This window comes from Dipodomys spectabilis, unplaced genomic scaffold (assembly GCF_019054845.1).
Source record: "Dipodomys spectabilis isolate Male_0828 unplaced genomic scaffold, ASM1905484v1 ptg000032l, whole genome shotgun sequence".
Classification (NCBI taxonomy): domain Eukaryota; kingdom Metazoa; phylum Chordata; class Mammalia; order Rodentia; family Heteromyidae; genus Dipodomys; species Dipodomys spectabilis.
In genome coordinates, this window is record NW_024870709.1 from 22,525,186 (window position 1) to 22,550,293 (window position 25,108).

General features: G+C 39.9%; 2 protein-coding genes across 4 annotated transcripts in view; one reads left to right on the forward strand and one right to left on the reverse strand.

Moving 5' to 3' along the window:
• Crybg3 (crystallin beta-gamma domain containing 3) overlaps positions 1-1,820 on the forward strand; it is a 106,159-nt gene extending 104,339 nt beyond the window's left edge. For both annotated transcript variants that reach the window (XM_042676666.1, XM_042676667.1), the window contains exon 22: positions 41-1,820. In XM_042676666.1, coding sequence (XP_042532600.1) covers positions 41-129 — 89 coding nt within the window. In that variant the 3' untranslated portion in view covers positions 130-1,820. The remainder of the gene's footprint in view (positions 1-40) is intronic.
• Riox2 (ribosomal oxygenase 2) lies at positions 1,594-22,494 on the reverse strand. 2 transcript variants are annotated; one of them, XM_042676670.1, is made up of 10 exons: positions 22,474-22,494; positions 17,596-18,060; positions 14,721-14,840; positions 13,504-13,632; positions 9,729-9,832; positions 6,917-7,019; positions 6,040-6,208; positions 3,723-3,811; positions 2,482-2,571; positions 1,594-2,051 (listed from the first exon to the last, which is right to left on the reverse strand). In XM_042676670.1, exons 2-10 carry the CDS (start codon positions 18,019-18,021, stop codon positions 1,893-1,895), a joined length of 1,389 nt encoding a protein of 462 aa, XP_042532604.1. In that variant the 5' UTR covers positions 18,022-18,060; positions 22,474-22,494; the 3' UTR covers positions 1,594-1,892. The 2 variants fall into 2 exon arrangements, with proteins under 2 accessions (XP_042532604.1, XP_042532602.1); XM_042676668.1 differs by having other exon boundaries at positions 6,040-6,211.
• Between the last annotated feature and the right edge of the window lie 2,614 nt (positions 22,495-25,108).

Here is a 25,108-nt window from a genome sequence, read left to right on the forward strand (position 1 = left end):
AGAGAACAAATAATCTTTTCTTCTGGAATTTCTATTGCAGGAGGAAGTTATTATGACAAGGCTCATGTCATTATAAATCATCCCCTGGAGGGAGAAGAAACACAGATATGGGACATTGAAATATTGTGAGTCAACACGATCTCTACAAAGTGCAATGGAACCTCACTTCCCTCATCTTCCTGCACAGATGGAAAGGAAGCAAATGTGCCCTCACGCTACTGGACCACTAAGTGGAAGGAACTTTTTCCTATAACAATGGAAAAGCTCAAAATATTCTTACCAACTATTCAGTGTTCCTATGACGAAAAATGTTAGAATTTTCAGTTGTAAGTGATCAAGTTTCCTGAAGCCAGTATTTTCTCTCCTAACCATCAAACATGACTCCATTGGCCCATTATAGGTGATGCCAGCTGTCTTAAGTTTTTCTACCATTAACCACTCCTGAAAGGACTAAGCACAGGGAAGTACACTCCTACAGGTTGTCCTACTTTTACAAAAAGATTAATAATTCCTTAGTAACATTTGAAAGTATATTTAGTAAGCTTGCCTATTAAGCTGCTATGTATTTGAAGTTTCTGTATTGAAGCTTTATAATTAAAATGCCTAAGTATTTATACTTTTAACTGGCTCCAAAAAGTGACCTTGGCTTTGTTAGGTGAAAGGCATCCATAATGGAGTATTTCCTGTCATGGTTCTCTATTCCCTTGTTTCAAACTAGTTTCAAACTGTAGAGCACCCAGCTTGTACACCGGCTTTAACAAGATGTCCCTCAAGGTGACAATTTCCTTAACAACAGTCACCTGTCCAGGTGCTGAGACCTCATCCAATTTGCCCTTACCAGTCAATTTTTTCTTTCTTTGCCTGAAGTAAAAGGAATGCAATCTGTATGTTCAAACTGAAGGGAGCTTTTGAGCTTTGTTTGTTGACCTTACCATCTTAGTAAAGACAGTCAATTTCTGTTCAGTGGCAGAAAACTAAATTTCACTCCCATTTTTAATAGTTTAACAGCTCAACAAAATCAGGAAAGCATCTTTGGTTTTATTTCCAGTAATCTGTCACTACCTTCAGCAGCACAATATTTTCTTTCCTGGGTTGGACTTATACTTAACATGAGACAACTGTTAGTTTCATTCTTAACTTTTGCCAGGAAGGAAAATGCTCTATTTTTTTATACAGAGGATTAAATTCTCCAGTCATATTTTTAAGAATATCAACTGCTGTGCACTTTAGAACCCAAAGTAACAGTGATTAATCTGAACTAGAACACCCACTACTCAGAGCTTTTATAGACTTGTTCTTTCCCTATGAATACTGGGTGTTTGTTCTTCTTCAATCTCAGGCTGTTGTCATCTTTTAAGCAACATTTGAAAATTCCTATGTCCACAGATTTTGAGTGCCTCTCATGAGTATGGCAGTATTATTTAATGAAACTTATGTTACAGAAGTATTTTAACAAAGGGGTGGGGGCTTGTGTATACACAAGGTATGTATATTTGCACTGTAAACAACTTTCTTCATGTTAATTGTTAAAAAAGTTTTTTAGAGCAATGGAGGCTCTTTAAACAATGTTTCTTCCAAAGAACAAAAACAAAGCCAGGTTAATGACATTTATTCTACACAATACATTTATTGGAGTTGTGCCTTTTCTACCACACTGGATTAAATAAACTCATCAAAAGTATGGCTTTGTCACATTTTGGGTAACTTAGTAAGTTGCAGATTTCTCTCTCATGTGTCTATTAGTACAGCACATACGCACGTAAGAACGAATGCCTTTTCCTCTTTGGCTGCTATGTGTATTCCTGCCCTAAGTGTTGACACACAGCAACAGGCATTACGTCTTCTTTACACGCTCAGAATACAGCAGAATCCAATTTGCTTCTGTGCAGGCATTATATGACTTGGATTAAGCATTCTGTCCAGAGGGATAACACCAGGCTCTCCTTTTCCTCATCTGTGCTGAGTTGCAGGTCCTTGACAGAAATAGCTGAACTGCTCCAAATTTGCTTCAGTGCATTCACATGTGATAAAGGAAAGCGAAGTCCATGAAACTAAAAAAAGGGTAAGTTGGTTCAAAAAGATTATTTCATTCAAGTGGTACTTCCATGGAAACTTCCAAAATCCTCAATATACGATTTTATATCCTTTGTAAATATGCAAGATGTTTCAGTTAGGCTATTTACTTTATAAAAGTTGCTAACTAGCATAAGTAAGCTAAGTATAAACAGCATTTTATTTTTAAGTTGTCATTTAAAATGCTGCTCATTTCCCATCCCTTTCCTGTAAGATCCCAGACAATATGTTTGGAAGCTGGCAGATGTATAGCACAGAACTCAGTCATCTCCATGCAAGGGTTCTATCAGGCATGTGAACTGGTAAGCCCACACTGCAGTCTGATTATATACACTATCTGTGAACCAAAATAAATTCTTCCCAGTTACTACCCAAGCCACAGGATAGACATTTTCAGTTGAAACAAACCTCTGTTTCCTCCTCACTTCCCATCATGTGTGTGTCTCTCCTATTCTTTAGAGAATGATAGAGATAAACCATTTTTTGTTGAGCTTCATCCTTTAAAAAAGAAAAAGGATTAATCATCAACCACAAAATATTGAGGGTTTCAGTAATAGTTTTTCAGTAGATCAACAGCAAGGAAAATCTTAAAAGCCTGGTGCTCAAGTGAAAATAGTTTGATATGATAAGCAATGCTTTGGGCAAAAAGTCATGGCATACATGTATATCCCATTGATAACTAGTCAATACAAGCTACCACTTGTATGAAGTAGGTAAGAGCACTCAAGTCATTGTTTAAAACAGAAAAAACATTGTCAAGAGTATGATGTATGTCTTTAACAGGGCACAATTTATTACCTTTTAAGAACCTTTTGTCATTGCTGTTAACTCTTAAGGTAAGGGGCTTGGGTCTGATATCCGATGTCTCAAATGGATTGGTTATCAGGAAAACCAAGATTTTTTTTTTTTTAATGAAACAAAGCAAGAGTGGTACTCTGAGCTTATATCTGCTTAGGGAGAAAAGTGTCCCTCAGTCCTTCATGGATTGCTCATCAAGAGAACCTACTAAGAGAACTTGATTAGGAGGAACTAATGAAAGTTAGGCACTGGATAGTTCCAAGGGTCCTAGCTATTGTACAGGGACCTCTCAAAAGCCATAAATGCAGAGGTTCCAACTTTGGTAAGATGAAGTCTAGGTATTCATAATTTTAGAAAGCTTTGTCAGTTGACTGAACATTGAATTGCCAGTTTAGGGAATCACTTGAGCTAGGCAGCAATATAACGGAATGTACATTTTGTTTCACATGATCTACAGGGATAGAACTTAAGGAGGAAAATAAAATAAAACCACATATAAAAATAGACCTGTATAGTGCAGAGGAACATAGGGGGAATAAAGGAGAAAAGTTTGGAAACAAGGCCTGGAATTATTTGAGCAAGAGTACTATAGCTTGCAGTAGAATAGGAAGACTTCCGTGTGCCTAAAGAGAATGAAGAAAGCACTTTGGGAATGAGGCAAAACCTTCACACTCGAATACCCCATAGGTAGGAAAACTAGAACTACCACAATGACATTTGAGCACTGACCACAATGACACTCAACTATGAACACAGATGAATTCTCAAGGGAGAATGGTACTTCTGATAACCTGAGTCCCATGAAGAAAAAAACCAGAAAAGTAGAAATCACTTCCCCTCTGGATACTCACAGATGGATTCTGATCTGGTCCGACAGTGAGGACTATGTGATCTCTGAACTGTAGTCTCACTGTACTGTCCAACTTTGGTAACTTTCCATCTAGACAACCCAAAAGAGAAAGCCCAGCCATCAAAAAAGGAGACCAGAAGGTTCGAATTTGCTTGCAAGTAAAACTCCTTAGCAACACTTTTACTGAGAGTCTGCAGGCAACCCCAAATATAGGTTGCCTTTCCTACTCTTCTGTACCTCAACATTTCTAGCAATGTTAAATGAATAGTAGGTAAGTTCATGGAGCTCAGTCTTACAGTGAAGACAGACATGCAATTAGTCTAATAATTAAATTATGAAGTACATTCAACAGGGATAAATTCTATTGTAGCACAATAGTATAGTATCTATAGTAACTCAACAGATAGGACCTTTTTGCCTTTTGCACAGAATGCAGGTGTCCAAGTTTCTATCCTCTATAGTAAGACTATATGTGGTAAGATTACTTGAGTTCAAATTATACCATCCCACCAATAACTAGATGGGCGACCCTAGCAAATTATTCAGTCTATGTAGCCCAAGCATAGTGCCTTATAGATGCCATGTAATAAAAAGTATACCCTTTTCTTAAGTGGATTTAACTTTGCAAAAAAGCAGCCAGTAAATATCTATTCACTTTACAGGGTCATCCTGGTGGGGAAAGAGTCCTAAGAGATTACAACATTACTGAACACAGTGGCTAAGACAGGAAAATCAGCATATAAAACATTCTAGGCCATAATCTGAAATCTATCAAGTTCTATTTTGTGATAGATTAAAACAATACTAGTAAAATACTGGCTATTTTGAACAGATGCAATCCAAAAGAAATTCTAAACTTCCTTCAAAGGCTGTAATGAAGTGTATACTGAATTGTGTTTTTTAAGGGACTTTGGATACCCCTGGTGGTAGATACAGGGGGAGAGAAGATTGAGTTTCAAGCCAGCCTAGGCTACACAATGAGATCCTGTCTCAAAACAAAAAATAAAAAGGGCGAAGTATGGTAGCTCACACCTATAATCCTAGCTACTTAGGACCTATTCAAGGCCAGCCCAGTAAGAAATTTTCAAGACTCTCCAATCTCAACCAATGACCTCTGGGTGTGGTGGCATATATCTGTCATCCCACTTTTGTAGGCCTGAAGTTCAGGTGAACCTATTTGAAAAATAAAGCAAAATTGGCTGTGTGACTCAAATGGTAGCCAGCAACTGTCCAGCAAGCACAAAGCCCTTAGATCAAATCCCAGTACAGCCAAACCACAACAAAGAAAAAAAAAAGAAAGGACATTATAAATTTTGTTATTATAGTGGTTCCCACCTGGTGATAAGGTAATTATTCCTTTCTCTCTACTGACAAAGAGAAAAGCAGCTTGATAGCTTGCTGGCAGTCACAGCCAGGTCTTGGCATGTTCCTGTTGAACAGTTGCCCAGAATACCAGTGTCAGACAAGAGTTCTTTGTGACCACGAGAGTTCAAAACAACAACAAAAAAGCACCACTAACATTGACATGTGAAGTCAGGCTAAGGAGCCATCCATAGGCCCTGCTACTAAATGGTGCTGTTGTTTATCTATAGTAATTTAGGATCTTACCTTCCTCCTACCCACTAGACAAATTTAAGAGAGGAGATCCAGTCACAGAATCCAGCTTCTTAACAGAGTCCATCTAGAGCAGTGTCTTCCTCTATTGAGCCCTCAATAAAATCCACATAAGCCCATATCCTGTAAATCCTTTCTAACTCCCTTTATTGAGAGGCTTGATAGTCCCCAATGGCCTGCAGTCTTTCCCACTCCAACAAGGCATATATACCACTGTGAATTGGTGGCCTTTGCTAAAGAACATTGACCTACAGATGGGTACTGACAACCTGATCCTGTCATAAATTCGTCATCAACTTGGAAGGTCAGTGATAATAACCTTGACATTCTTGTATTTCATCTGATAATGACATTTTACCCACGCTTGCCTTAGTTGCAACAGGATTATTTCCATATTCGAGTTCTAAAAACGTCTTATGATGAACAGAGTAAACAATAAGTACACCTATTTCTCATGCCCAAAGCACAGGTCTCTTATTTCCCATTGTATTGGGATATAAGTTCTCTGCAAAGAACTTGAGAAGTGCAGCACACTAATGAACACATTATGCCTCGTCCAGCCACATATACTAAGGTTAGACTTAGGTCAACATTAATACGAAAATGCCTTTCAGTTTTCTTCCACTCAAAGAAGAATCTAGCAGGAAAATCTCTACCATCCCCCCACTATCCCTGACCACCCAGAAGAAAACAGCAAGCTCTACCTGGCGTCAACAGCTCTGTTCCCTCTCCTGCATGGTAAGGGGGGAGTCTGTGCATAACAAAATCCTTCTTCATGTCTGATGATAGCAGTTCTTTTGTGCCCTCCAGCCGGTCTGCAAGAACCCTCAAGAAGCCACTTAATCTTTTTGTTGCCACAGTTGTAGGTTCCACCTGCTAGAAAGAGAAATGAGTCATAGCTCAGACTCCAGCAGAATGATTACCCAAGTCAGTCTCCACTACAGTGTGCTTAGTCTAACACCCACTACCACATTAGATATCAATCTTTGTCATTCCAAGGAGTACAGGCACAATGAGGACCTTAGCAACACATCCCATTACTTTCCTGGCAAATCAGCAGTCATTATATGCTACTTATTATTCATTTGTTAGGACTGTGCCTAGAAAGAGAAATCCTGGACTCTGCCTTTGGAAAATTAGTCACTCACTACTGTAAGGTGATTGCCTCAGAAAGTGCTCAGCTCTAACTCACTCCACCTAACCACCTCGTACTCTTTTCCAAAATGCCAAAACAAGAACAAGAAAGAAAATACCAAAAAAAAAGAACAGGGAACTGACCAAGTGGGTCTCTATTCTAACTAGTAATCATATGAATTGAACAAAAGAGTTCTCAGGGTCACGTTTATTTCTTCAGCTATTTTCATGTCCTACTACTGTCACTGTGAAATACAGAAAGAGCCATTTGTACAGCAGTCTCTGGATGCACTATATGAGGCAGCACTCGTGGAAATCTCACAGGTCACACATCAGAGAAGTTTGGCTTGTAGGGAAAGTAAGATCCTGGGGTCCATTAGAGGAAGGATCTGAGCTGGCTTTGGCTGTACCTGCCACCCTTCACTCCTACCTGTCTTTGTTCCTTACCATGAGCAGCTGTCGGGGTATTCCAGTCCGTAAGTCCATATCTTCCTTTAAAGTATCAAACACAAGCCCTGAAATGGTGTCCAAAAGGAAGTCTCCCCATGAACTAGAACCAGAAAATCAATATCATCAATCAGGAAGCCCTAGGGGCCAAACTGAAAACAAGTGTCTATGTGGACAGGCTTCTAGGAAATTGTAACAACCATTAAAGGACTTAAAATATTTTTATTCTCATTTCTGTACAATAAGTCAAATCATAATACATTTCTTAATAGTAAGATCTCTGGAGTACACAAATGGTTAAATAACACATATTCCTTTATTACTTATAAGGAAAATTGTTCCTCTGTAAAATATCCACCAACAACCACCATTCAGAAAAAAATACTACTTTCCTAGCAATGGTATGATTTAAGTAGAAGTTGAAAGCCAGTGGCCAAAAATACTGTCTAGAGATAAGTGTCAGTGCCCAGTTTACTTTGCTTCCTCTAGAGTAAGGAGAAATCACTCTTCCTAACTATGTGTCAGTGCATGTAAGAAACATTCTGTAAGACTGAGACTGATCTCTTCAAACACTGCTTGCTTTTGTTTCCCTCCTAGAGAAGGGGCAAAGAAGGACAAAAGCCTCTTGAGATAAGACGTTTCCCCACTACCACTACCTGGTGGCCTCACTGATTGGTGAGTTAATGCCACATCTGACCTTGTGTCTTTTATTGAATTTGATCATGGACAACAACACATGCAGATTTCTGAGCAGCAAAATAGGCATGCTTCCTCTGCAAGGTTCTAAGGGGAAATTACATGGCAACAGCTCATGGATTTACAGTGCTTTCCCAAGAGTCAGAATACATCTTTGGCCTTTCCAAAATGTAAGAATAACACCTTTGAAGTTATCAGTTTGATTTAAAAAAAAATTAAACTGCTATGGGCATGCCCAATGAAGCCTTGAGAAGTGTTAGGAAGAAGCTGTCAGTCCTTATACTACCAGTGTCTGAAGGAACATAAGAAAATCCCCAGAAAGTAAGGACTCTCAAATTATACTTTTCCCATCTTGAGTTACATTATTCTGGATGCTGGATCATCACCTAAACAAGTCAGACATGTCCAGCCTAGATGCATCAGTCATAATGCCCACTTAAAGACATTGGGAAACATCAGTAAATTAAGAAGCTCTTTCCTAGCTCTGGCTGATGGTGAAGTGTTAGGCGGGGCCCATGGACGGCCCATCAGAGTGAAGTATGAAATTAGCAATAGAAGTACAAGATAATAGGTTTAATGACACAGAGGGGAGTCAGAGAAGCAACTTACAATGAGCCACCATTATGAGTACACAAAAACTGAGAAAGGAAAAAAAAACACCAAAACAAGAAATCCACTGGTGACAGTAACAGGAATGAGGGGACAGTTGAGTAGCACTAATGGTAGGACAGCAGAAATGCATTCATGTTCCCGGTGCCTGCCAAGGTCCAGAGCTGCTGTGAACAGAGTGAACTTCTGGCTCCCATTCTCTGTGGCCCGGCCCTACTATCTTTCCTATGACTCACTCCTGCAATTGCCCCTGTTCTCCTTCAAGGACCTCGGAGTCTTTCTGTTCTTCACTCTTCAAAGAACTTAATTAGCCACAGCATTTTTCAAACTAGAAGCCTAATACAGGCTTGAATTTTCCATTTGTGGGCAAAGGCAGTACTAACCTCAAGGAAAGTCCAGCTAGTTCCTCCAGTAAGCCTCTTCAACACAGAGGGTAAATTTTACACTGAGAGTCAGATGAGGAAACAGGCATGCTTCCTAACTTGTTTTACAAGTTACGGCTTTGAAGGTAGGAGGGGACAATGTCCCTGAGCTTGGAATGTCCTCTCCTACACTGATCCTCTGACCTACCTTTATTCATCCTCAGACTCACTCAGTTTTGGAGTTTGAGTCATTTCTGAAATCATCTGAGCCAAGAGCATTCCTCTGTGCTCTCTACAAACCAGCAACAGAGTTTATCAGTTTAGAATCTATTTACACATTTCTTCCTTCCTCCAACCATGATCTCCAACTATCAGTTCTCTCAAGGATCCATCTACATGTTTGCACTCCCAGACAGTGTCTAGAACCTGCCTGCTGAATAAACTGACAAATAATTCATATCTTTCAATGTGAATTAGACCAGCAAGGTTAAAAATAACAGAGCACTGCCACCTACTTCTTGTCATGATTTTAGCTGGAACTGTTTTTTTTTCTTCTTTTAATCACACATACTTGGCTCTTCCCCTTCCTACTTTAACTTAATGGATGGTGAAAAGCAAAACCCCTAAAATACAACATGAGGTTTCAAGGATTCTAGACTTTCTATTAGTTTTGAAAATGTCTGAAATGGTTGTCTGAATGTGATTAATGCCAATAAATATATAAAAGTAGAATAAAATGACATGCTTAAAATGGTGTATTATATAATTCATTTTGGTATTTTATGTTATAATACCACAATAAAGGTATTTCATGGTATAATACTACAATAAAAAAAAAAGTGAGGCAGAAAAAAATAAGAGACACTTGACTACAAGCCTATACTGGAATCAGTTACACACTAAACAAAACACTAGTTTTATTTTGCAAACAATGGGATTCTCTTTTTGGGTCCCCACCCCTAGTATCCAATACCAAAAGTGAACTATGACAACCCCAGGAAGAAATCCAGACAGACTCATTACACTGTACATACCAAAGAATGGAAAGCAGTGGTCAGTTCCCTCAGGTCCTTCCTAAATGTGGCTGTTTTGGGCCCTAACTTAGATCTGTCCTAAGATGAGAGGTTGGGAAGCAGGAGGCTTACTTGTTCTGGTAGGTGCTGATGGTCACATGAGTAGAGTGGGCCAGCCCTGGAGGAGTATCTGCCTGATGGATGGTCCCTCTGGGAAAGTATAACAAATCACCCGGCTAAAGAAAGAAGAAAAGGGGGAGAGGAGTTATCAAGAGGCATACTGCTCAGTCCTCTTTGCTTTTAGGGGAAGAAACATTTATTTCAACTTTCAATCCAAGAAATTACTACTATTATAGACAGACTACATGCTGAGCTTATAATGTCTGTAAGTCTGTCTCCATGAATCACAATCCATTAAAGTCACTTTTTTGGAGATGATAATGCCAAAATGCCATGGACACAACCCTCTTGGTTTCTGAGATCCAGGGACACACTATTCCTGGGAATCCTACTCCCTTCTTGATTGAGAGAAGGAGCTTTAGTCATAGAGATCCTGCCATTTATGGGCTGGTGGCAGGGCAACTAACTTACCTACCAGTCTTAAATTTCTTCATCACTTAGATCGGGTAACAGCCATAATCTAATCCCCACAATTATTTAGCATATTAAGGAGATGCTGTTTCCAAGCTGTTGGGGAACTCAGTGTATGGTTATATTATTTATTCTACCTGCTGGTATGGTTATATTATTTATTATTATGGTTATATTATTTATTCTACCTGCTGGTCTCTCATTCCCTGATAACTGTTTACCTTTCCAAAAAGGGTCTGTCTGTACTCTCTAGAGCCAAACCTAGCAAAGTAACTAATACACATTATAGATTTAACTCATGACAAACAGGATGAAAAATTACACAACAATTATTTGGCCAGGTATTCTCTACCTTATCCTTTTTTTCTTCTCAAAACAAGGTCAAAACAAGTGTATACCCTCTCAAGTTACTCCTGCTATGAACTACCTCTTCTCTAATGCCACCTAGAACAAAACTTTCTTTATAGTCAATACCTAAGAAGAAAAAGAATCTCAAAAAGTACTCATCCCTACAAATACAGGAAACCATAAAGACTGGCTTTATACCAGAAGCCCTGTGTACCAATTTAAAAAGAATTTTAAAGATTTTCCTCAAAGCAGGAGACAACACACACACACACACACACACACACACACACACACACACACACACACAAGTTCTTAAGTAACATCTGTAATGTTGGTGGTTTTCTCTATAAATGACACTAAACTGACTATTTCTGGTAAATAAATGCTTTACTGATAATGGTAACAATCATTTACTGAGCATGTCTTTGCCATCTCTTGGGTAAGGTCCTCCTACAAACATTTGATCACTGCTCTCAGCCACTGCTGGAAAAGGCAGCATCAGTAGGAATACAGTTCTGCCCACATCAAGGTGAACATGTGCAGACTTCTATATGTACCTACTACAGTAATACAAACTTATAGAAACACAGATTATCTGTTGGAATTTACTGGGGAAAAAAGACATCAAAATAGTATCTTTCAATATTTGCAGTGTCCAAGATAAATCTTGTAATCACCATTTCAAACAGACTTAGATGAATAATTTGTCCATGGACATTAGATAAGTGACAGCAACTGAATTCAAACCCAACTCTCTGTCAGTTTCCTAAGCAGGAAGTACTGTAGCCATTATAAGGAGGAGGTGAGGTTCTGTATGCTAAGACCCCAGGTTTGGTAGATGTCTTCACAAACAGGGACTGGAACAGCAGAAAGTAAAGTGATCAGGGCTTCTGGACTGTCATAGCAGTTCTAGGCCATTCCTCCCACTTACAGTGACTCCACTTTTCTATTTATTTTTTGTCGGTCATGGGGCTTGAACTCTGGGCTTTGGCACTGTCCCTCAGCTCTTCAGCTCAAGGTAAGCGTGCTACTGCTTGAGCTACAACGCCACTTCTCGTTTTCTAGTGGTTTACTTTACTGGAGATAAGAGTCTCAGACTTTCCTGCCCGGGCTGGCTTTGAACCGTGATCCTCAGATCTCAGCCTCTTGAATAGCTATGATTACAGGAATGAGCCATGGGTGCCCAGCTCATTTTTCTGTTTTATACATTGAACATTTACACAAGATTTCATTTGAAAAGGCCCACTGATTAAAACCTCATCTGGCTAGGCACTGCTCATTCACACCTGTAATACTAGCTTCTTAGGTAGTTATGATCTGAGGATCAAGGTTCAAAGCTACCCCAGATAGGAAAGTCTGTAAGACTTTTATCTCCAGTTAACCACTAAAAAGCTGGAAGTGGAGCTGTGCCTCAAGTGGTAGAGTGCTACTAGCCTTGAGCATAAAAGTTCAGGGACAGCATCCAGGCCCTCAGTTCAAGTTCCAGAAATGGCACCAAAAATAAAAAAATCCTCAGAGTATTTAACACACCTCTGCTCCATTACCTCCAAGTTTCAGAACAACAGTACAAAGAATCCATGCCCTCCAGACTATTATGAACACAATCTTTTCAAGCAGGACAAACAAACTGTCAGCCTGACCTAACCCTGGACTCAAAAGATCACAGGTAGACCTAGCTAGCCTTTACCTTAAAAATAATTAACTAAGAGTATATATAAAACTACGAAACTTCACCAAGAATAGCCATTGGCACACTCTTTCTGTGAAGAACCATATATATAGTGAATATTTGTGCTTATGGACACAAGGTCTTTCTGGCAACTATTAGACTCTGACCATGTAATGTGAATATGGCCACAGACAGAACATAAGCAATGTGTGTGGTTGGGACCCAATAAACAATATTTATTTTTAAAAGAAGAAAAACAGGCAGCAGGCCAGACTTTGGTCCCAAAAGCATATAAAATTAGGCAAGTTATCTTTCTTATGTTTATTTATGTATGTTCCCTATAATATAGGCATGCTGATACCAGCAAGCAAGTTAAAAATGTTTAAACTGACAAAGAGATATATGCCACTGATAAAACTAGACATTAAATATAACCACAAGATGCAAGAAGTACAAAAACAATACACGCAGACAGTACCATTGGAATACATTCTATTGCAATAATCTTTGAATGGTCTGAATGAATCGTTTCATTTTCACTAAAAAAAATTAAATGATGTTTCCTAAGAAAGGGTGTAAAGGTTAACAGGAAACCATAACCATCCCTAAAGTTTTAGAGTTCTTTCTTTTGTTGTTTTTGCTTTTGCTTTTCTTTTCCTTTTCCTCAAGAACCTCTCCTTGCTGGAGATTGGCTATATTTCTCATCCAGGCTTACTGCTCCAAGACAGATTTTTCTAAGCAGGGAGATGCCAACATGATAAGCTATTCAGCTCCCTGGAGGGGGAATCCTTAAGCACTTTCATAACTATTCTTCTAGCATCTGTAAGCAGAAAGATATAAGGGAACTGTAGAGATAGTCTGCTGCATAATCAGGAGGAAAATGGGTCACACTGGAATTTCTGCAACAAAAACACTAAGGGATCCCTGGTTGTGCTATGCCTAAAGAACTTACAGCACCATGCTGACTGCTAACTTAGATGCAGAGAATATACCCAACGGCAAACCTTCCACTTGTACTCTAGAGAAGCTACTGCTTCAGCAAATTAAATTTATTTCTGTTGATTCAGATCATATGAAGACAGGTTATAGACTTAGTTCTTTCCATCTCTTTTCTCCAAGAATAAACCACTACTACTACTCAAAAGCTATTTGTTTGGGCCAGCTACAATGAGGGCCACCCGACTTTGAGTCCTAGGGATATATTCCCATAGGATCCATTACATAAGCTCTAAACCTTGACCTTGTCTTAGCAATAGAAATAACCACCTCAGGGGAGATGCCCACATAGTCACCCCATACCTTCAAAGTGAACTCATGTGTCGGTTTCCCAATCTGTGTCTCAGCCTCCACACTGTACTCTCGTGCCAGGACCACCGTGGGTGGGTAGAGGCGCCAGTGCTTCTCTCCCTCCAGCTGCAGGATGAAAACCTACCAAGAACAGCAGACCTAGGGTGTCAGGAGGCTTCATGATAACTAATGAGTGGAATGTTTTCATATTATCAGCTTTCCAGGTGCTTAGACAATTTACAGGGTTTAGATAAAAAGTAAAAACAAAAAATGCTAACTACGTGTCTCTCCACACAAATATAGGTGTGGTTTTTGTTTTAAAATAATCATGATACCTGATATTATACTTTCCATTTCATTAGAGTATTTCTGAGTTCTTTATATCCTACGATTTTAATCGTCTATCAGCTACACACAGCTGAAAGCCTGTACTCTTAGACAGTAAAGCCCAGCTTCAGATATTACAGAATACCTAAAACCTAAAGTATTAAAATGGACTTGGGCAGGAAAACTCAAAGATTTTTTTTTTTGCTTCACTCAGCCAAGTATATTTTTAATGCTACATTAAGAATATTAAAAAAAAAAACCTTGGACAATATATTTACATCAAATTGTTCTCCAAGGGATAAAAAGGGACTTTTTACTAATATCTGTGTTCACACTTTATATTAGTACAAAAATAAATGTACGAAATACCTCAGCCAAAGAGTTAACCTTTTTGGAAGCCACATGAGAGTGAAATCAGCACTTGTCAAGGTGCCAATGCTTAAGTGAAACCATGACCTTCATTCAAGCTACCCCAAGATTTTGCAAGTGGAAAAAAATATACATATATTTGGCAGCTACTGAAAAAGAACAAAATGAAAGCAGATATAAGGATTATTTGTGATCTCACCTTATTTTACTTTGTGAAAGAAAAAGTCAAATCACTTTTCTAGAGATCAATTCAATTCAATGAATACCTGTTATAAAGCAATGTGTGACTCTTTGTACTCATAAGTTGGAAATAATCTCTCCCCCTGAGAAAGAACAGGAAACAAGCTTTGGAAGGATTTGTTTTGGCCCAGCATTTAGATGAGGTCAAGATCTCCAGAGAGTGCACAGAAATATCACCACAGAGCTGGTCCAAGGGCCTTTACGAGCAATGTAACTGAACCTGGCAACTACAAAGCCCAGGCTGCTCTCAGCAACCCTACTTTCCCACCTTGGGCAATTTCTTCCTTTCTTACCTCAACATCATCATAATGGGGAGGCAGGCCCTGAGAGCCTGCAGGGGTAATGTACACATTTGAGCCGACCAAAGAACCAAAGTAACATTCCAGCTTCTCCTGGATCCTCCAAAGCTCATCCTTCGAAAAAAAAAGGGGGGGGAGGGTGTGGGGAATAAAAAAATAATTAGAAATCTGAAAGCAAAGGCTCTTATTATTCACTTAGGAAGCTCTCATTGCACAATTACTACAGTCCAGAAAGCTGAGCAGTGAAAGGTCCCTCAGAGGTATCATCCATTCTACTGCAGACTCACTCCACTGAAAACACATGAGCAGATAAATGAGATACAAGGCAAGGAAGGCAACTTGGAGTCATAAAGGATTTTAAGTAGGAGAATGAAAGGGTCCAATTTATCCTTTTAAGAGCTCCTTTAGCTCTTGGGTGGAGCTGAAATTCAAGAGAGACAAGTCTGGAATTTACTGAGACCACAACCTAGGAGAGAAACAAGCAGGATAGTGAAAGGAGGGGGGGGATAGTTGAGGTACACACTGGAAGCAGCAACAAAAGGATGGGCTGATAGTTTAAAGGTGTTTAGAAATGAAAGAAGACACAAAACAAAATAAAATGCCTGGATTTTTGTCTCAGGCAATTAACTCTTGATTCCTTTTATTGAGATGCAACAGTCTTATTTAAAAAAAAATAAGCTTTCAGGAGTAAAGAGTTCTAACCCAGACAGGTTAAATTTGGGAGTCTAAGGCCCCACATATGGTTGTGTTTTTTTTAACTACCTCTGAGGTACTGGCAGGAAGTAAAGAGCTGGAAATTTACCTGTGGGAACTGCCTACAATAAATGGGTATTCAGAGCATTGGGAGAAGAAATGACAAGCTAGGTTACAAATAGAGGAGGGGAGAGAAAGGAGGAAGTATCTGAGGGAAGGAGTGAGGATAGAGGGAAAGAGAAAGGCTAAGAAAGGAGAGAAGAGAAGGCAGGGGAGAAAGAAGAAAAGGGTAAGAAAAGAGAAAGGAAAGAGGAAGGGGAGCAAGAGCTGACTTTCCTGACAGGCCTGTAGATATTAGCACTTCCTGTGTTCCAGGCATTACTTCTAAGGGCTGTACACATTTTAATTCAGTAACTCTCACAACAATCCTGTTTCAGAAAGTGTTTTATCATTAGTTTCAGTTAACAGATAACAAAACTGAAGCTTGAGAACACATAGTACTAAGTACAGCCAAGATTTCAACTCAACCAGCCCAGCTACAGTCTGTAACAGGATATTTTAAGAAAAGGTGAGTCACAAACAATAAACAGACACTAAAGAAACCCCAAAGTTTTAAATACATGAATGTGTAGTGCCTCACCCATAGAAGATAGTACAACATACTAAAATATTTGCTGAGTAAACCAATGACCGAGGCTCGAGAGTCAATTTCCATACTATGTTGAAAGGGATCTATGGTATGATATTAAGAATACCAAGTAGGAAAGAACTAGGCCAACATGAACCTGTGGGAGACATTTTTATGTAAACTACTGTTTTTTTTTTAAATTTATAGATCTCAAAGGTTCTCCTTAACACAGGAAAAATAGTTTAATGGTCTCTGAATAGCTCTGAAGAGTTAACAAAGCTCCCAAGGAGCCTAATTTATTTTGAAGAGAGGCCAACAGGACCTGGTTCTGTAATTATATTTATATGGTAACAAACTACTAGAAAACTCGGAGCCTTCGCTCTCTGATGTCCTGAGGTCTTTTCAGGATTGTACTGGTGACTTTATGGTTCCCAACACAAGCATCAGGCTTGTGCTGATAAAAGTGGGTTTGTTTCCTCCTTAAAGGTTACTGGAAATGCTACCAATTGTAGTTTCCCATTTCTCTTGGGTTTCTAGTTTCTCAAGCTATCAATTGTTGCTTACTAGCAAGAGATGTGGAATCAAACTACCCTGGCTCAAGGTGTAGTTACAAGTTAGGTGCCTTCAATTTCTTTATAAAATGAAATAATTACCTCTCCCACTCTAGGACTTTGGAGAGCAGTACAATTTAACTGTAATTCTACTTAAATTACAAAGCAGTCTATAAGTAATATTCATCACTGTTGGCTCAAGAAAACTCCTGAATTCTGTCCTTTCCTTTCCTATGTGCTGCCCAATACCATGAAGATAGTGAAGACAAGGGACAATGAAGGAAGCAGTAGGCAGAGTGCCAGCCTTGAATAGAAAAGTGAAGTTCAAGCCCCAGTACTAGCACACACACACCCTCCACACACATACAGAGCTGGTGCTCTGGATTGGCAATTTGAAGTTATCCACCACCTATAACAGCCTCCCCAGGAGCTGTTGCAAATGCCAGCAATTCACCAGTTCAGCTGTTATATAGTATAGGTGGAGTCTCTTTCTTACACATGCATCTACTATGGGATCTGATCATGGCTCTAAAGCCTCTACTTAGAAAGATATACACAATAAAGGAAAGAAAATCCAAGAACAGTATCACCTTGGTGATATATATCATACCTAAGGTATGATATATACCTTAAAGTATAATGAAAAGACAAAATCCCATCCAAACCTCCATCACACACAAAAACATGCACAGCCCATAGAACATGCTCTTGGAGGTGTAATGCTATTTTCACAGCATCATATACCTGTGACATAATTTAGTTTTTATAGCTCCATTAATATCCAGCCATATCCACCAGTTTGCTGGAGATTCTAACAACTTAGCCAAAAGGCAAATCTCCTAAAATGAAGGCATTTAAAGATAAAGGGCTGCTATTCTGTAACTAGCAGAAGGCTTACCATCATTCCATATATTCTCCCTTGAGCTAATCTGTAAACCAAATGTTAGCATTTTTCTATGTATGGAGAAAAATTCTGAAAACGGGGAAACCTGTTTACCTTAAATCTCTGTGGTTGGTGAAACTGAATTGTTGCCCTTTTCTGATCAAAATCTTTTCTCAATTGAAAAAAGTGTGCTTTGCCATCTTTATTTAAAACCTTCTTCTTCCCATTGACACACCGGCATACATTCACGTCTCTTCCATAATATATACCCTGGCTGCATAGATTCTTCAGATCTGTTAGCCTGAACAGGGACTGGTAATATGTGGCCAGTGTAGGGTCATCTCTCTGAATGAGAAGGGGCTTCTGCTCCCAGAATTCCTTGAAAAATGTCTCTGTCCTGATGGGTGAGATTAAACTTTCAAAGAGACTACTGGGGTTGGCAAAGTTTAAGATGGAAGGTGTACAAGCTGCCTCCACCTTCGCCTGCTTACAGGGAACAGGTCCCTGTTCCTTCCTTGCAAGCTTGGCTTTCTTTGGCATTGCTCGGTCTTCAAGACAAAGCAGAGAGAAGATACAAACCTATCAAAAGAAAAGAACACACATAGTTAGGGTTACAGGGAATGCCAGGACTGGTGTTAGTAGATCTTACACCATGTGTCAGCATACCACCTTTATGTGATCTGAGTCAACAATGTGTTCCCCAATATATCAGGCTTACGCTAACACCATTTCTTCCAAAAAAAGATTCAGCCATAATCAATACTCAGATTACATATTCATCTAAAGGAAAGTATGTTTTTATTGTGTACACAAATACTAAATTCTGGAATGCATTATTTATTCATTGAGAGGTACAATTATGTCATATTAAACCATTCAACTGTCTTGGCAATTCCTCCTTATGTTTTTAGTCTAAAGCCATTGACACAGAAAAGCCAAAAATCTTGAATTTGGATGCAATCAGCACCAGGAACTATATAAAATTAGATGGATTGGTGGATAACAACCAACACTTATCTGCTGCCAGATACTAGTCACATTCGGCGGTTGCTCAGGTGGAGGCCCGGGACCTGGGGGCAGTGGTGTCACCTGGTGGCTGGAATGAGACACTGCTGGCTCAACCACTGGAAACTCATCTCTCCAAAAAAATTCCCATGAATTGCCACTTTATTAATAAAAAAAAAGGAACTGCAAATTTTAAGGCTAAAAATAGTTATATTCCAAGTCATCAAAATGATGTTAAGTTTTTAACTGGCAAAACTAAGAAAAAATAAAACAGCAATTTTTCTCAATGTTAACTTGTACAGAGATCACATGGACATGGACATCAACAGATCTAAGATAAAGCATCAGATACATCATTTCCAACGCACTCCCAGGCCTTGGTGAGATAATGCACTGTCAGGACTTGGAATTCTAATCTGATGTAGAAATATAAGTAATGTAGAAACATGAAAATGGATTCAGTATGGAGTACTTACACAGATGTTACCACAGCCTGCATAACTGCTACCCTTTACAGAGATAGCAAGGCTGACCTCTAGGAATTTCAATTTCAAGATGCTCATCATCATTAACTAACAAGATTCAACTGTACAAATGAGTCAGTTTATATGGAATACTTGCTTTTCTTCTACAGGTCAGGAATTCTGGTATGTGCCAACCAGGGGCTGCCTACATGACCAGCCCCAATAAAAACCCTAGACATACCTGAGTACAGGTGGCTCATACCTTTAATCCTAGCTACACAGTAGGCTGAGATCTGAGAATCAAGATTCAAAGACAGCCTCAGCAGGAAAGTCCATGAGATTCTTATCTCCAACTAACCACTAAAAAGCCAGAAGGTGAGCTGTTGTTCAAGTTGTGGAATGCTAGCTAGCCTTGAGCTAAAAAACACAGGTACAATGCCCAGGCCTTGATTCCAAGCCCCAGCTGTGATACACTAAAAATAACAACAACAACAAACTCCTACACTCCTACACATCGAGTCTCTATAAACTTTCCTAGTTGTCAACATTTTCTACCTTTACACACCACTAGATTCTGAAGCAATAAAGTTTATGCATGTGACTCCACTAGGAAAAGACCCTGAGAGCCCCAAGATTTCATTCTATGTACCTCTTTCCTTTTGCTTACAGTATCCTTTTGGTAAAACCAGCAGTCCCCACTCCTCATAAGTCACTGAACCCATGAATAGTCTTAGGGACCCCAATACATCACTCACATTTAATTTTAAAACTAATATTTAGATTGGTTTACTAGGCCTGTATAAAGGTACCCTATAAACTAAAGGATACAGTCATAGACATACATCTCTTATTTCACACAAATGGTCAGTTTGATTCTTTAAAAAAAACACCTAAGCAGCAGGAAGCTGCAAATGAAAGTCTTCGTTAGACATAACATATGAATTTAACATATTTATGACTACAACATATAACTTATGAAGTATATACACATTCACTGAAAACATGGGCAAAGGATACAAAATATTTAACAAAAATAAAACCACTTCCACAATTTTTCCTAACTACAATAGCTAAATGCTTTTGTCAGAATATAAATTTCACTACGGTCCTGCCAGAAGTTACATCACTTATTGTTTCTCTATGTTCATACTGAAATAATTTGAAGATGAGTTTAAAACTACCTTACAGGTTACTGGACAGATGTCACTACGTTCTGATTGTCCCACTCCTTTAACAGCCTTCGTCAGGCTGAGAGGAGGATAGATGATATAAACAAATGAACCATACAAAAATCCTAAATTATTTCATGGTCTCAGACATAATATACATTGCATGTCTTGGAATTCAAGAAATGTACTAATTACACCAGAATACTTTGTTTAAAATAGTTTATCCTACACAAACTTGCAGATACAGGCCTCCGGAACCACTGAGATAGAAGAATAAATATTTCTATAAAGCATGGAGATGGGGCAGTCAGCTTTAGAAAAGTAGTTATTTTCTATATTAACTGGCCTTAAAAACAGTAAAATGTAAAATGACAAAACGAAAATTTTAGTTCATACTTTAGTAACCATCTCACAAATCAAAACTGATGTCTGTACTATAGCTAAGAAATAGTATTTACACTCCCAGAAAAATCCTGGCCAGGGGTGGGTCTCCCGTGTTTTGGCCATTCACGGTGGGGCAGCAGTTTGCTAAGTAAGCTTTTCCTGCCTGAATACTGTGTGGTGTTCTTTTCATCAGCTACCTAATGAAACCTACCCATTTAATATACCTTACAAGTGGTAGAATGTTTGCCTAGCATGCATGAAGCTCTGGGTTCAATTCTTTAGTACCACATAAACAGAAAAAGCCAGCTCAAGTGGTAGAGTGCTAGCCTTGAGCAAAAGAAGCTGAAGGATAGTGCCCAGGCCCCGAGTTCAAGCACCAGGACTGCAAAACAAAAACAAAAACAAAAAAACAACAAAAAAAAACCCCAAAGAAGTAGTATTTACATTTTTAAGGACTCCTTTCCTAATCACATTTAATAAATAGTAACAACAGTTTTTTTTTTTTCTTTTGTGAAGGTCCTGGGGCTTAATGTCAGAGCATCACATTACTGCTTAGCTCTTTTGCTCAAGGGACCTGGGCCACACCTGCACTTCTAGCTTTATGCTTGGTTAACTGGAGGGAAGAGTTTCTGGGATCTGTCTACCTAGGCTGGCTTCTTAGATGCTTAGATCTCAGTCTCCAGAATAGATAGGGTTATAGGAATGTGGCACAGGCACATTGTGTCCAGAAACAGCTCCTTAAAGGTACATTGTCAGAATCTAGCATAGCATGCTACACAGAAGTTCCTCGAGAGATACGTGCCCAATGACTGTTTTCACTTTTTCGTCTTTGCCTACAAACAAGCGTTAAACATGTTTAGAGAAATTCTCAAAGGAAGTTTTGGGGAAGACAAATGGATTCTGATGGACGCCTCAACATGGTAAGAGCTGACAGATATATACATATATATGTATATATACATAAACACACACACACATATATATATATATATATGTTATTTCTGCCGTGGGCAGGGAAGTGTGTCTTTACACCCGAGCAGTTTTGACAGAACGACATCCACCGTGTAACAAGCAAGCCTTGTTAACAGGTCAGTTTCTAGACGCACCTTGGGCCCTCGGGACTGTCCCTGTGTGGAGGAGGGGCAGAAACCCAGACCGAGGTGACTAACCCCCTACTAAGTACTGGAACAGAAGTCGTGCACTGCCGTCAACAGCCAGGCTAACACCAACGCCTGCTTTTCCGTGGACAGAACATTCCTCATCCAAAGAGGTTCGCGGCCGACCTGCAGCATCCTCTGGCCGGGTTTCCCGTGTTTCATGGTAGTAAACACAAAAACCAAGCCCACACCCTTCGGTGACCCTGAGCTCACAAGGGATCAGGCTGGGGACAGAGCCGCGCGGGGACCTGGGAGGGCTGGGTGGGGGCAGAGCCGCGCGGGGACCTGAAACGGGGTGGGCGCCCGGCGAAAGGCCTCAGCCAGCCGGACGTCAGGCTCATCCCGGGGAAGTCAGGGCGGCTGGGCGGCCGGGCCCGAGCTTCCTCAACACACCGCGACCAGCGCGGTGTGACCGCCTCGCTGGGCGAGCCGCGCGTCCGCCGGTGGAGGGAAGGATGCCTGGCACGGCGGGGAGGGGACAGGACGCCGTGCGGGGCCGGCCCGCGTGCAGACCCTGCAGCCCACGCGGCGGCCGCGCTCGCGCCAGGGCCCCGCTTCCCAGCATTCCCCGCGCGCGGCCCGGTTGGAACCCTGCGCACAGCACGTGCGCCATCCGGCACCCGGACGTTCGCGGCTGTGTTTAGATGCGGGTTCCGCCAGATTCTGGAGTCCGCACCCCTCAGGTTCCCCGGGGCCTGGAGCCTTTCAGCGTCTGGGCTCCGTAGTCCTGCACTCGAGCCCCAGTGGATCCTGCAAGAGCGACGCGTTTGGCGGAGGGGGACCACCCGCGCGTCCGCCGCCCGCCGCACTCACCTCGCACGGCCTGTAGTGCGCAGCCGCGAACTGCCTAAGTGGGCGGGGCGGTGGGCGGGGTGGGCGGGGAGAGGGGCTGGTGGGCGGGGCATTGCGGGAGGGCCTGGGCGGAGTCGGTGCTCGCCTCCCCGCCGCCAGAGTCAGCCCTACTGCAAATCCAAGAGGAAGCAGCTTGTAGCTTTCAGTGTGGAATCCTGCTTTGCCTGGGGCTCGTCTCTAAGTCGGGGAGGGGGCCTTGGAGGAGGCCCTCTCTCTTGGCAAAGGTTAATTCCCCCTCATTTTATGAAGGGAGATTGACCCAACGGCACTGATACCCCACTTGGCTCTCCCATGTGGTCAGCCTAGTGGGCAGCGATGTCGATCGATCGACGTGAGGAGACAAATCAGGGGCAGATTCATGCGTTCTTAGCAGTGTGGAGGGACCTGTGCGATGGTTAATAGGTTTATATACTTACACTTCCAGTACGACAGGTTTTACAGCACATGGAAGCACACTTCATTTTTGAGTACACACATTCAGTATGATCTATTAAGGATCTAAGCAACTTTTCTCTACATATGACTTAAAATTATTGAGGTATTAGTAGCCTAGTAATATAAGAAATCTCAGGCACAGTGAGGTTCGGTAACTTGCCTAAAAGTCCATCGTCTTGCCTGGCACCAGTGGCTCACGCATGTAATCCTAGCTATTCAGAAGGCTGAGATCTGAGGATCGAGGTTCAAAGCCAGCAGGGGCAGGAAGGTCCCTGGGACTCTTATCTCCAATAAACCACTCAGAAAGCCGGAAGTAGTGCTGTGGCTCAAGGGGTAGAGCCTTGAGCTGAAGAGCTGAGGGACAGCGCCCAGGCCCAGAGTTCAAGACTCACGATCCACATGTCCATTGTATTTTAGTGGCTAATGAGTAGGTGGAATATATAAGTAAAGTATAAACCGTTTAATTCTGTATGGATTTTGTCAACTAGTTGGTAGTGAAATTTTATTTTAAAAATAGTAGTTTTTTCTTATTAGCACAGAAACAATATCCAGATAAAATATACCTTTTCATATGTTTTTCTAAGTAGTCTTTAAAAAATAGCTCATTTCTATATTTAGGCAGTTTACAAGCAGTCTGGCTTTTTCTTAATCTTACAAAGCAGCTTATTTTTGAAATCCTTACGTTTTATCCAGGCTTATCCCTCAGTGAACAATCGTGCAGTCTGTTCAGGATTGTGATCAGTAAATGAGGCTAAAATTAAGATGAGGTAACTATTTTATGCTGTCATTGATATCTTTTCTACGTAGCTGAGGTTTTATTCTTCTTGAAACAAAAACTAAACCAGAAAGTCAGCTGCTCCCTGTCAGAAATGAAGGGAACAGGGAAAGCACTGTCTTCACAAACCACCATTTGAGAAGAACATTGGAAAATACTTTTGTAGCTCATTCTAAATACGCTTAACAATTCTCTGGTGCAATAAATATATTTTCTTTCTTTTTTATTTCTTTTTTAATATATTTTATTTCTTAGGTTAGATGTTCATTTTGAAAAAAATTTCAGCACTTGTATTTCTGGACACTAACAAATGTTATATTTGACTGGCCAATAATTGTGCATTAACATTCCTCAAGAGTAATACTGGGTATATGTGTAGTGATCTAGAGGCCCATTCCCTACCTAGATTGCAGATGTACCCAGTGATGCATTTCACTTAAAATAGTGAAATGAATACAGCCAGAAAATGTCTTAGGCATCTTGAATGTAATAATTAAAACTATGTGACAAATAGCAATATGTGAAAAACTAGACAACTGGAAGATAGGAACTTTGCATATTTATCCCATTGGTTTGTAGATATACATGTTTGTTTTTACATAAATTATATAGTCTTTGGGAAATTCAGAAACAGAATCCAACTAAATTACTTTGCCAAATAATAGCTACAAATTGCCAACCACCTAAGATTTTAATCTGTGTTGTATTTTTAAAATATAATCGTATATTAAAGCATTCAAGTCATTAAATAAACAATTAAAATATATTTACAGGCTATCTGTAACTAAATGGAGAAAGGTTAAATAATTACTTTAGCTCAAATTTGGACAGTATCCTAGAAAAATAGAATACTTGGAAAGTTTGAGAAAGTCATATTAAGTAAAAAGAAAATTAAGTAAACAGAATTATTCTGCTCATGAGGAAATTGAGAATAGAGAAAGAATTTTCCTTTTAATCTTTTGCACTCAGAAGGGAGATAATTTTTTAGAATCTTAGGAGATTCACAACTGAAAACCAAAACCCATGTTACTATTAAATGGAAAATTATATTTTTCTTCACCTGCATTAAATAATTTAAATAACTTTATGGTAAAACAAAAGGAACTACATTGGAAGTAATGCCCTATTTCATTGATTTCTCTTCAGTCAATTTCTGCAATTAAAGGAGTGTGAAATTTTCATATTTCCCGCCAAGGGCCTTCCTCTAAATGGTTAAAATTTCACAAAATACCCAACATAAAAACAGGCAATGGGCTGACCTGCAAAGTGTATACTAATTATCTGAGCTTTATATACTCAACTAACATTTATTGAATACCCATTTAAGCTGATTTACTTGTTTAACCAAAGTTACTGAAGATCAAAGCTTTCATTCCATTTTTTTCA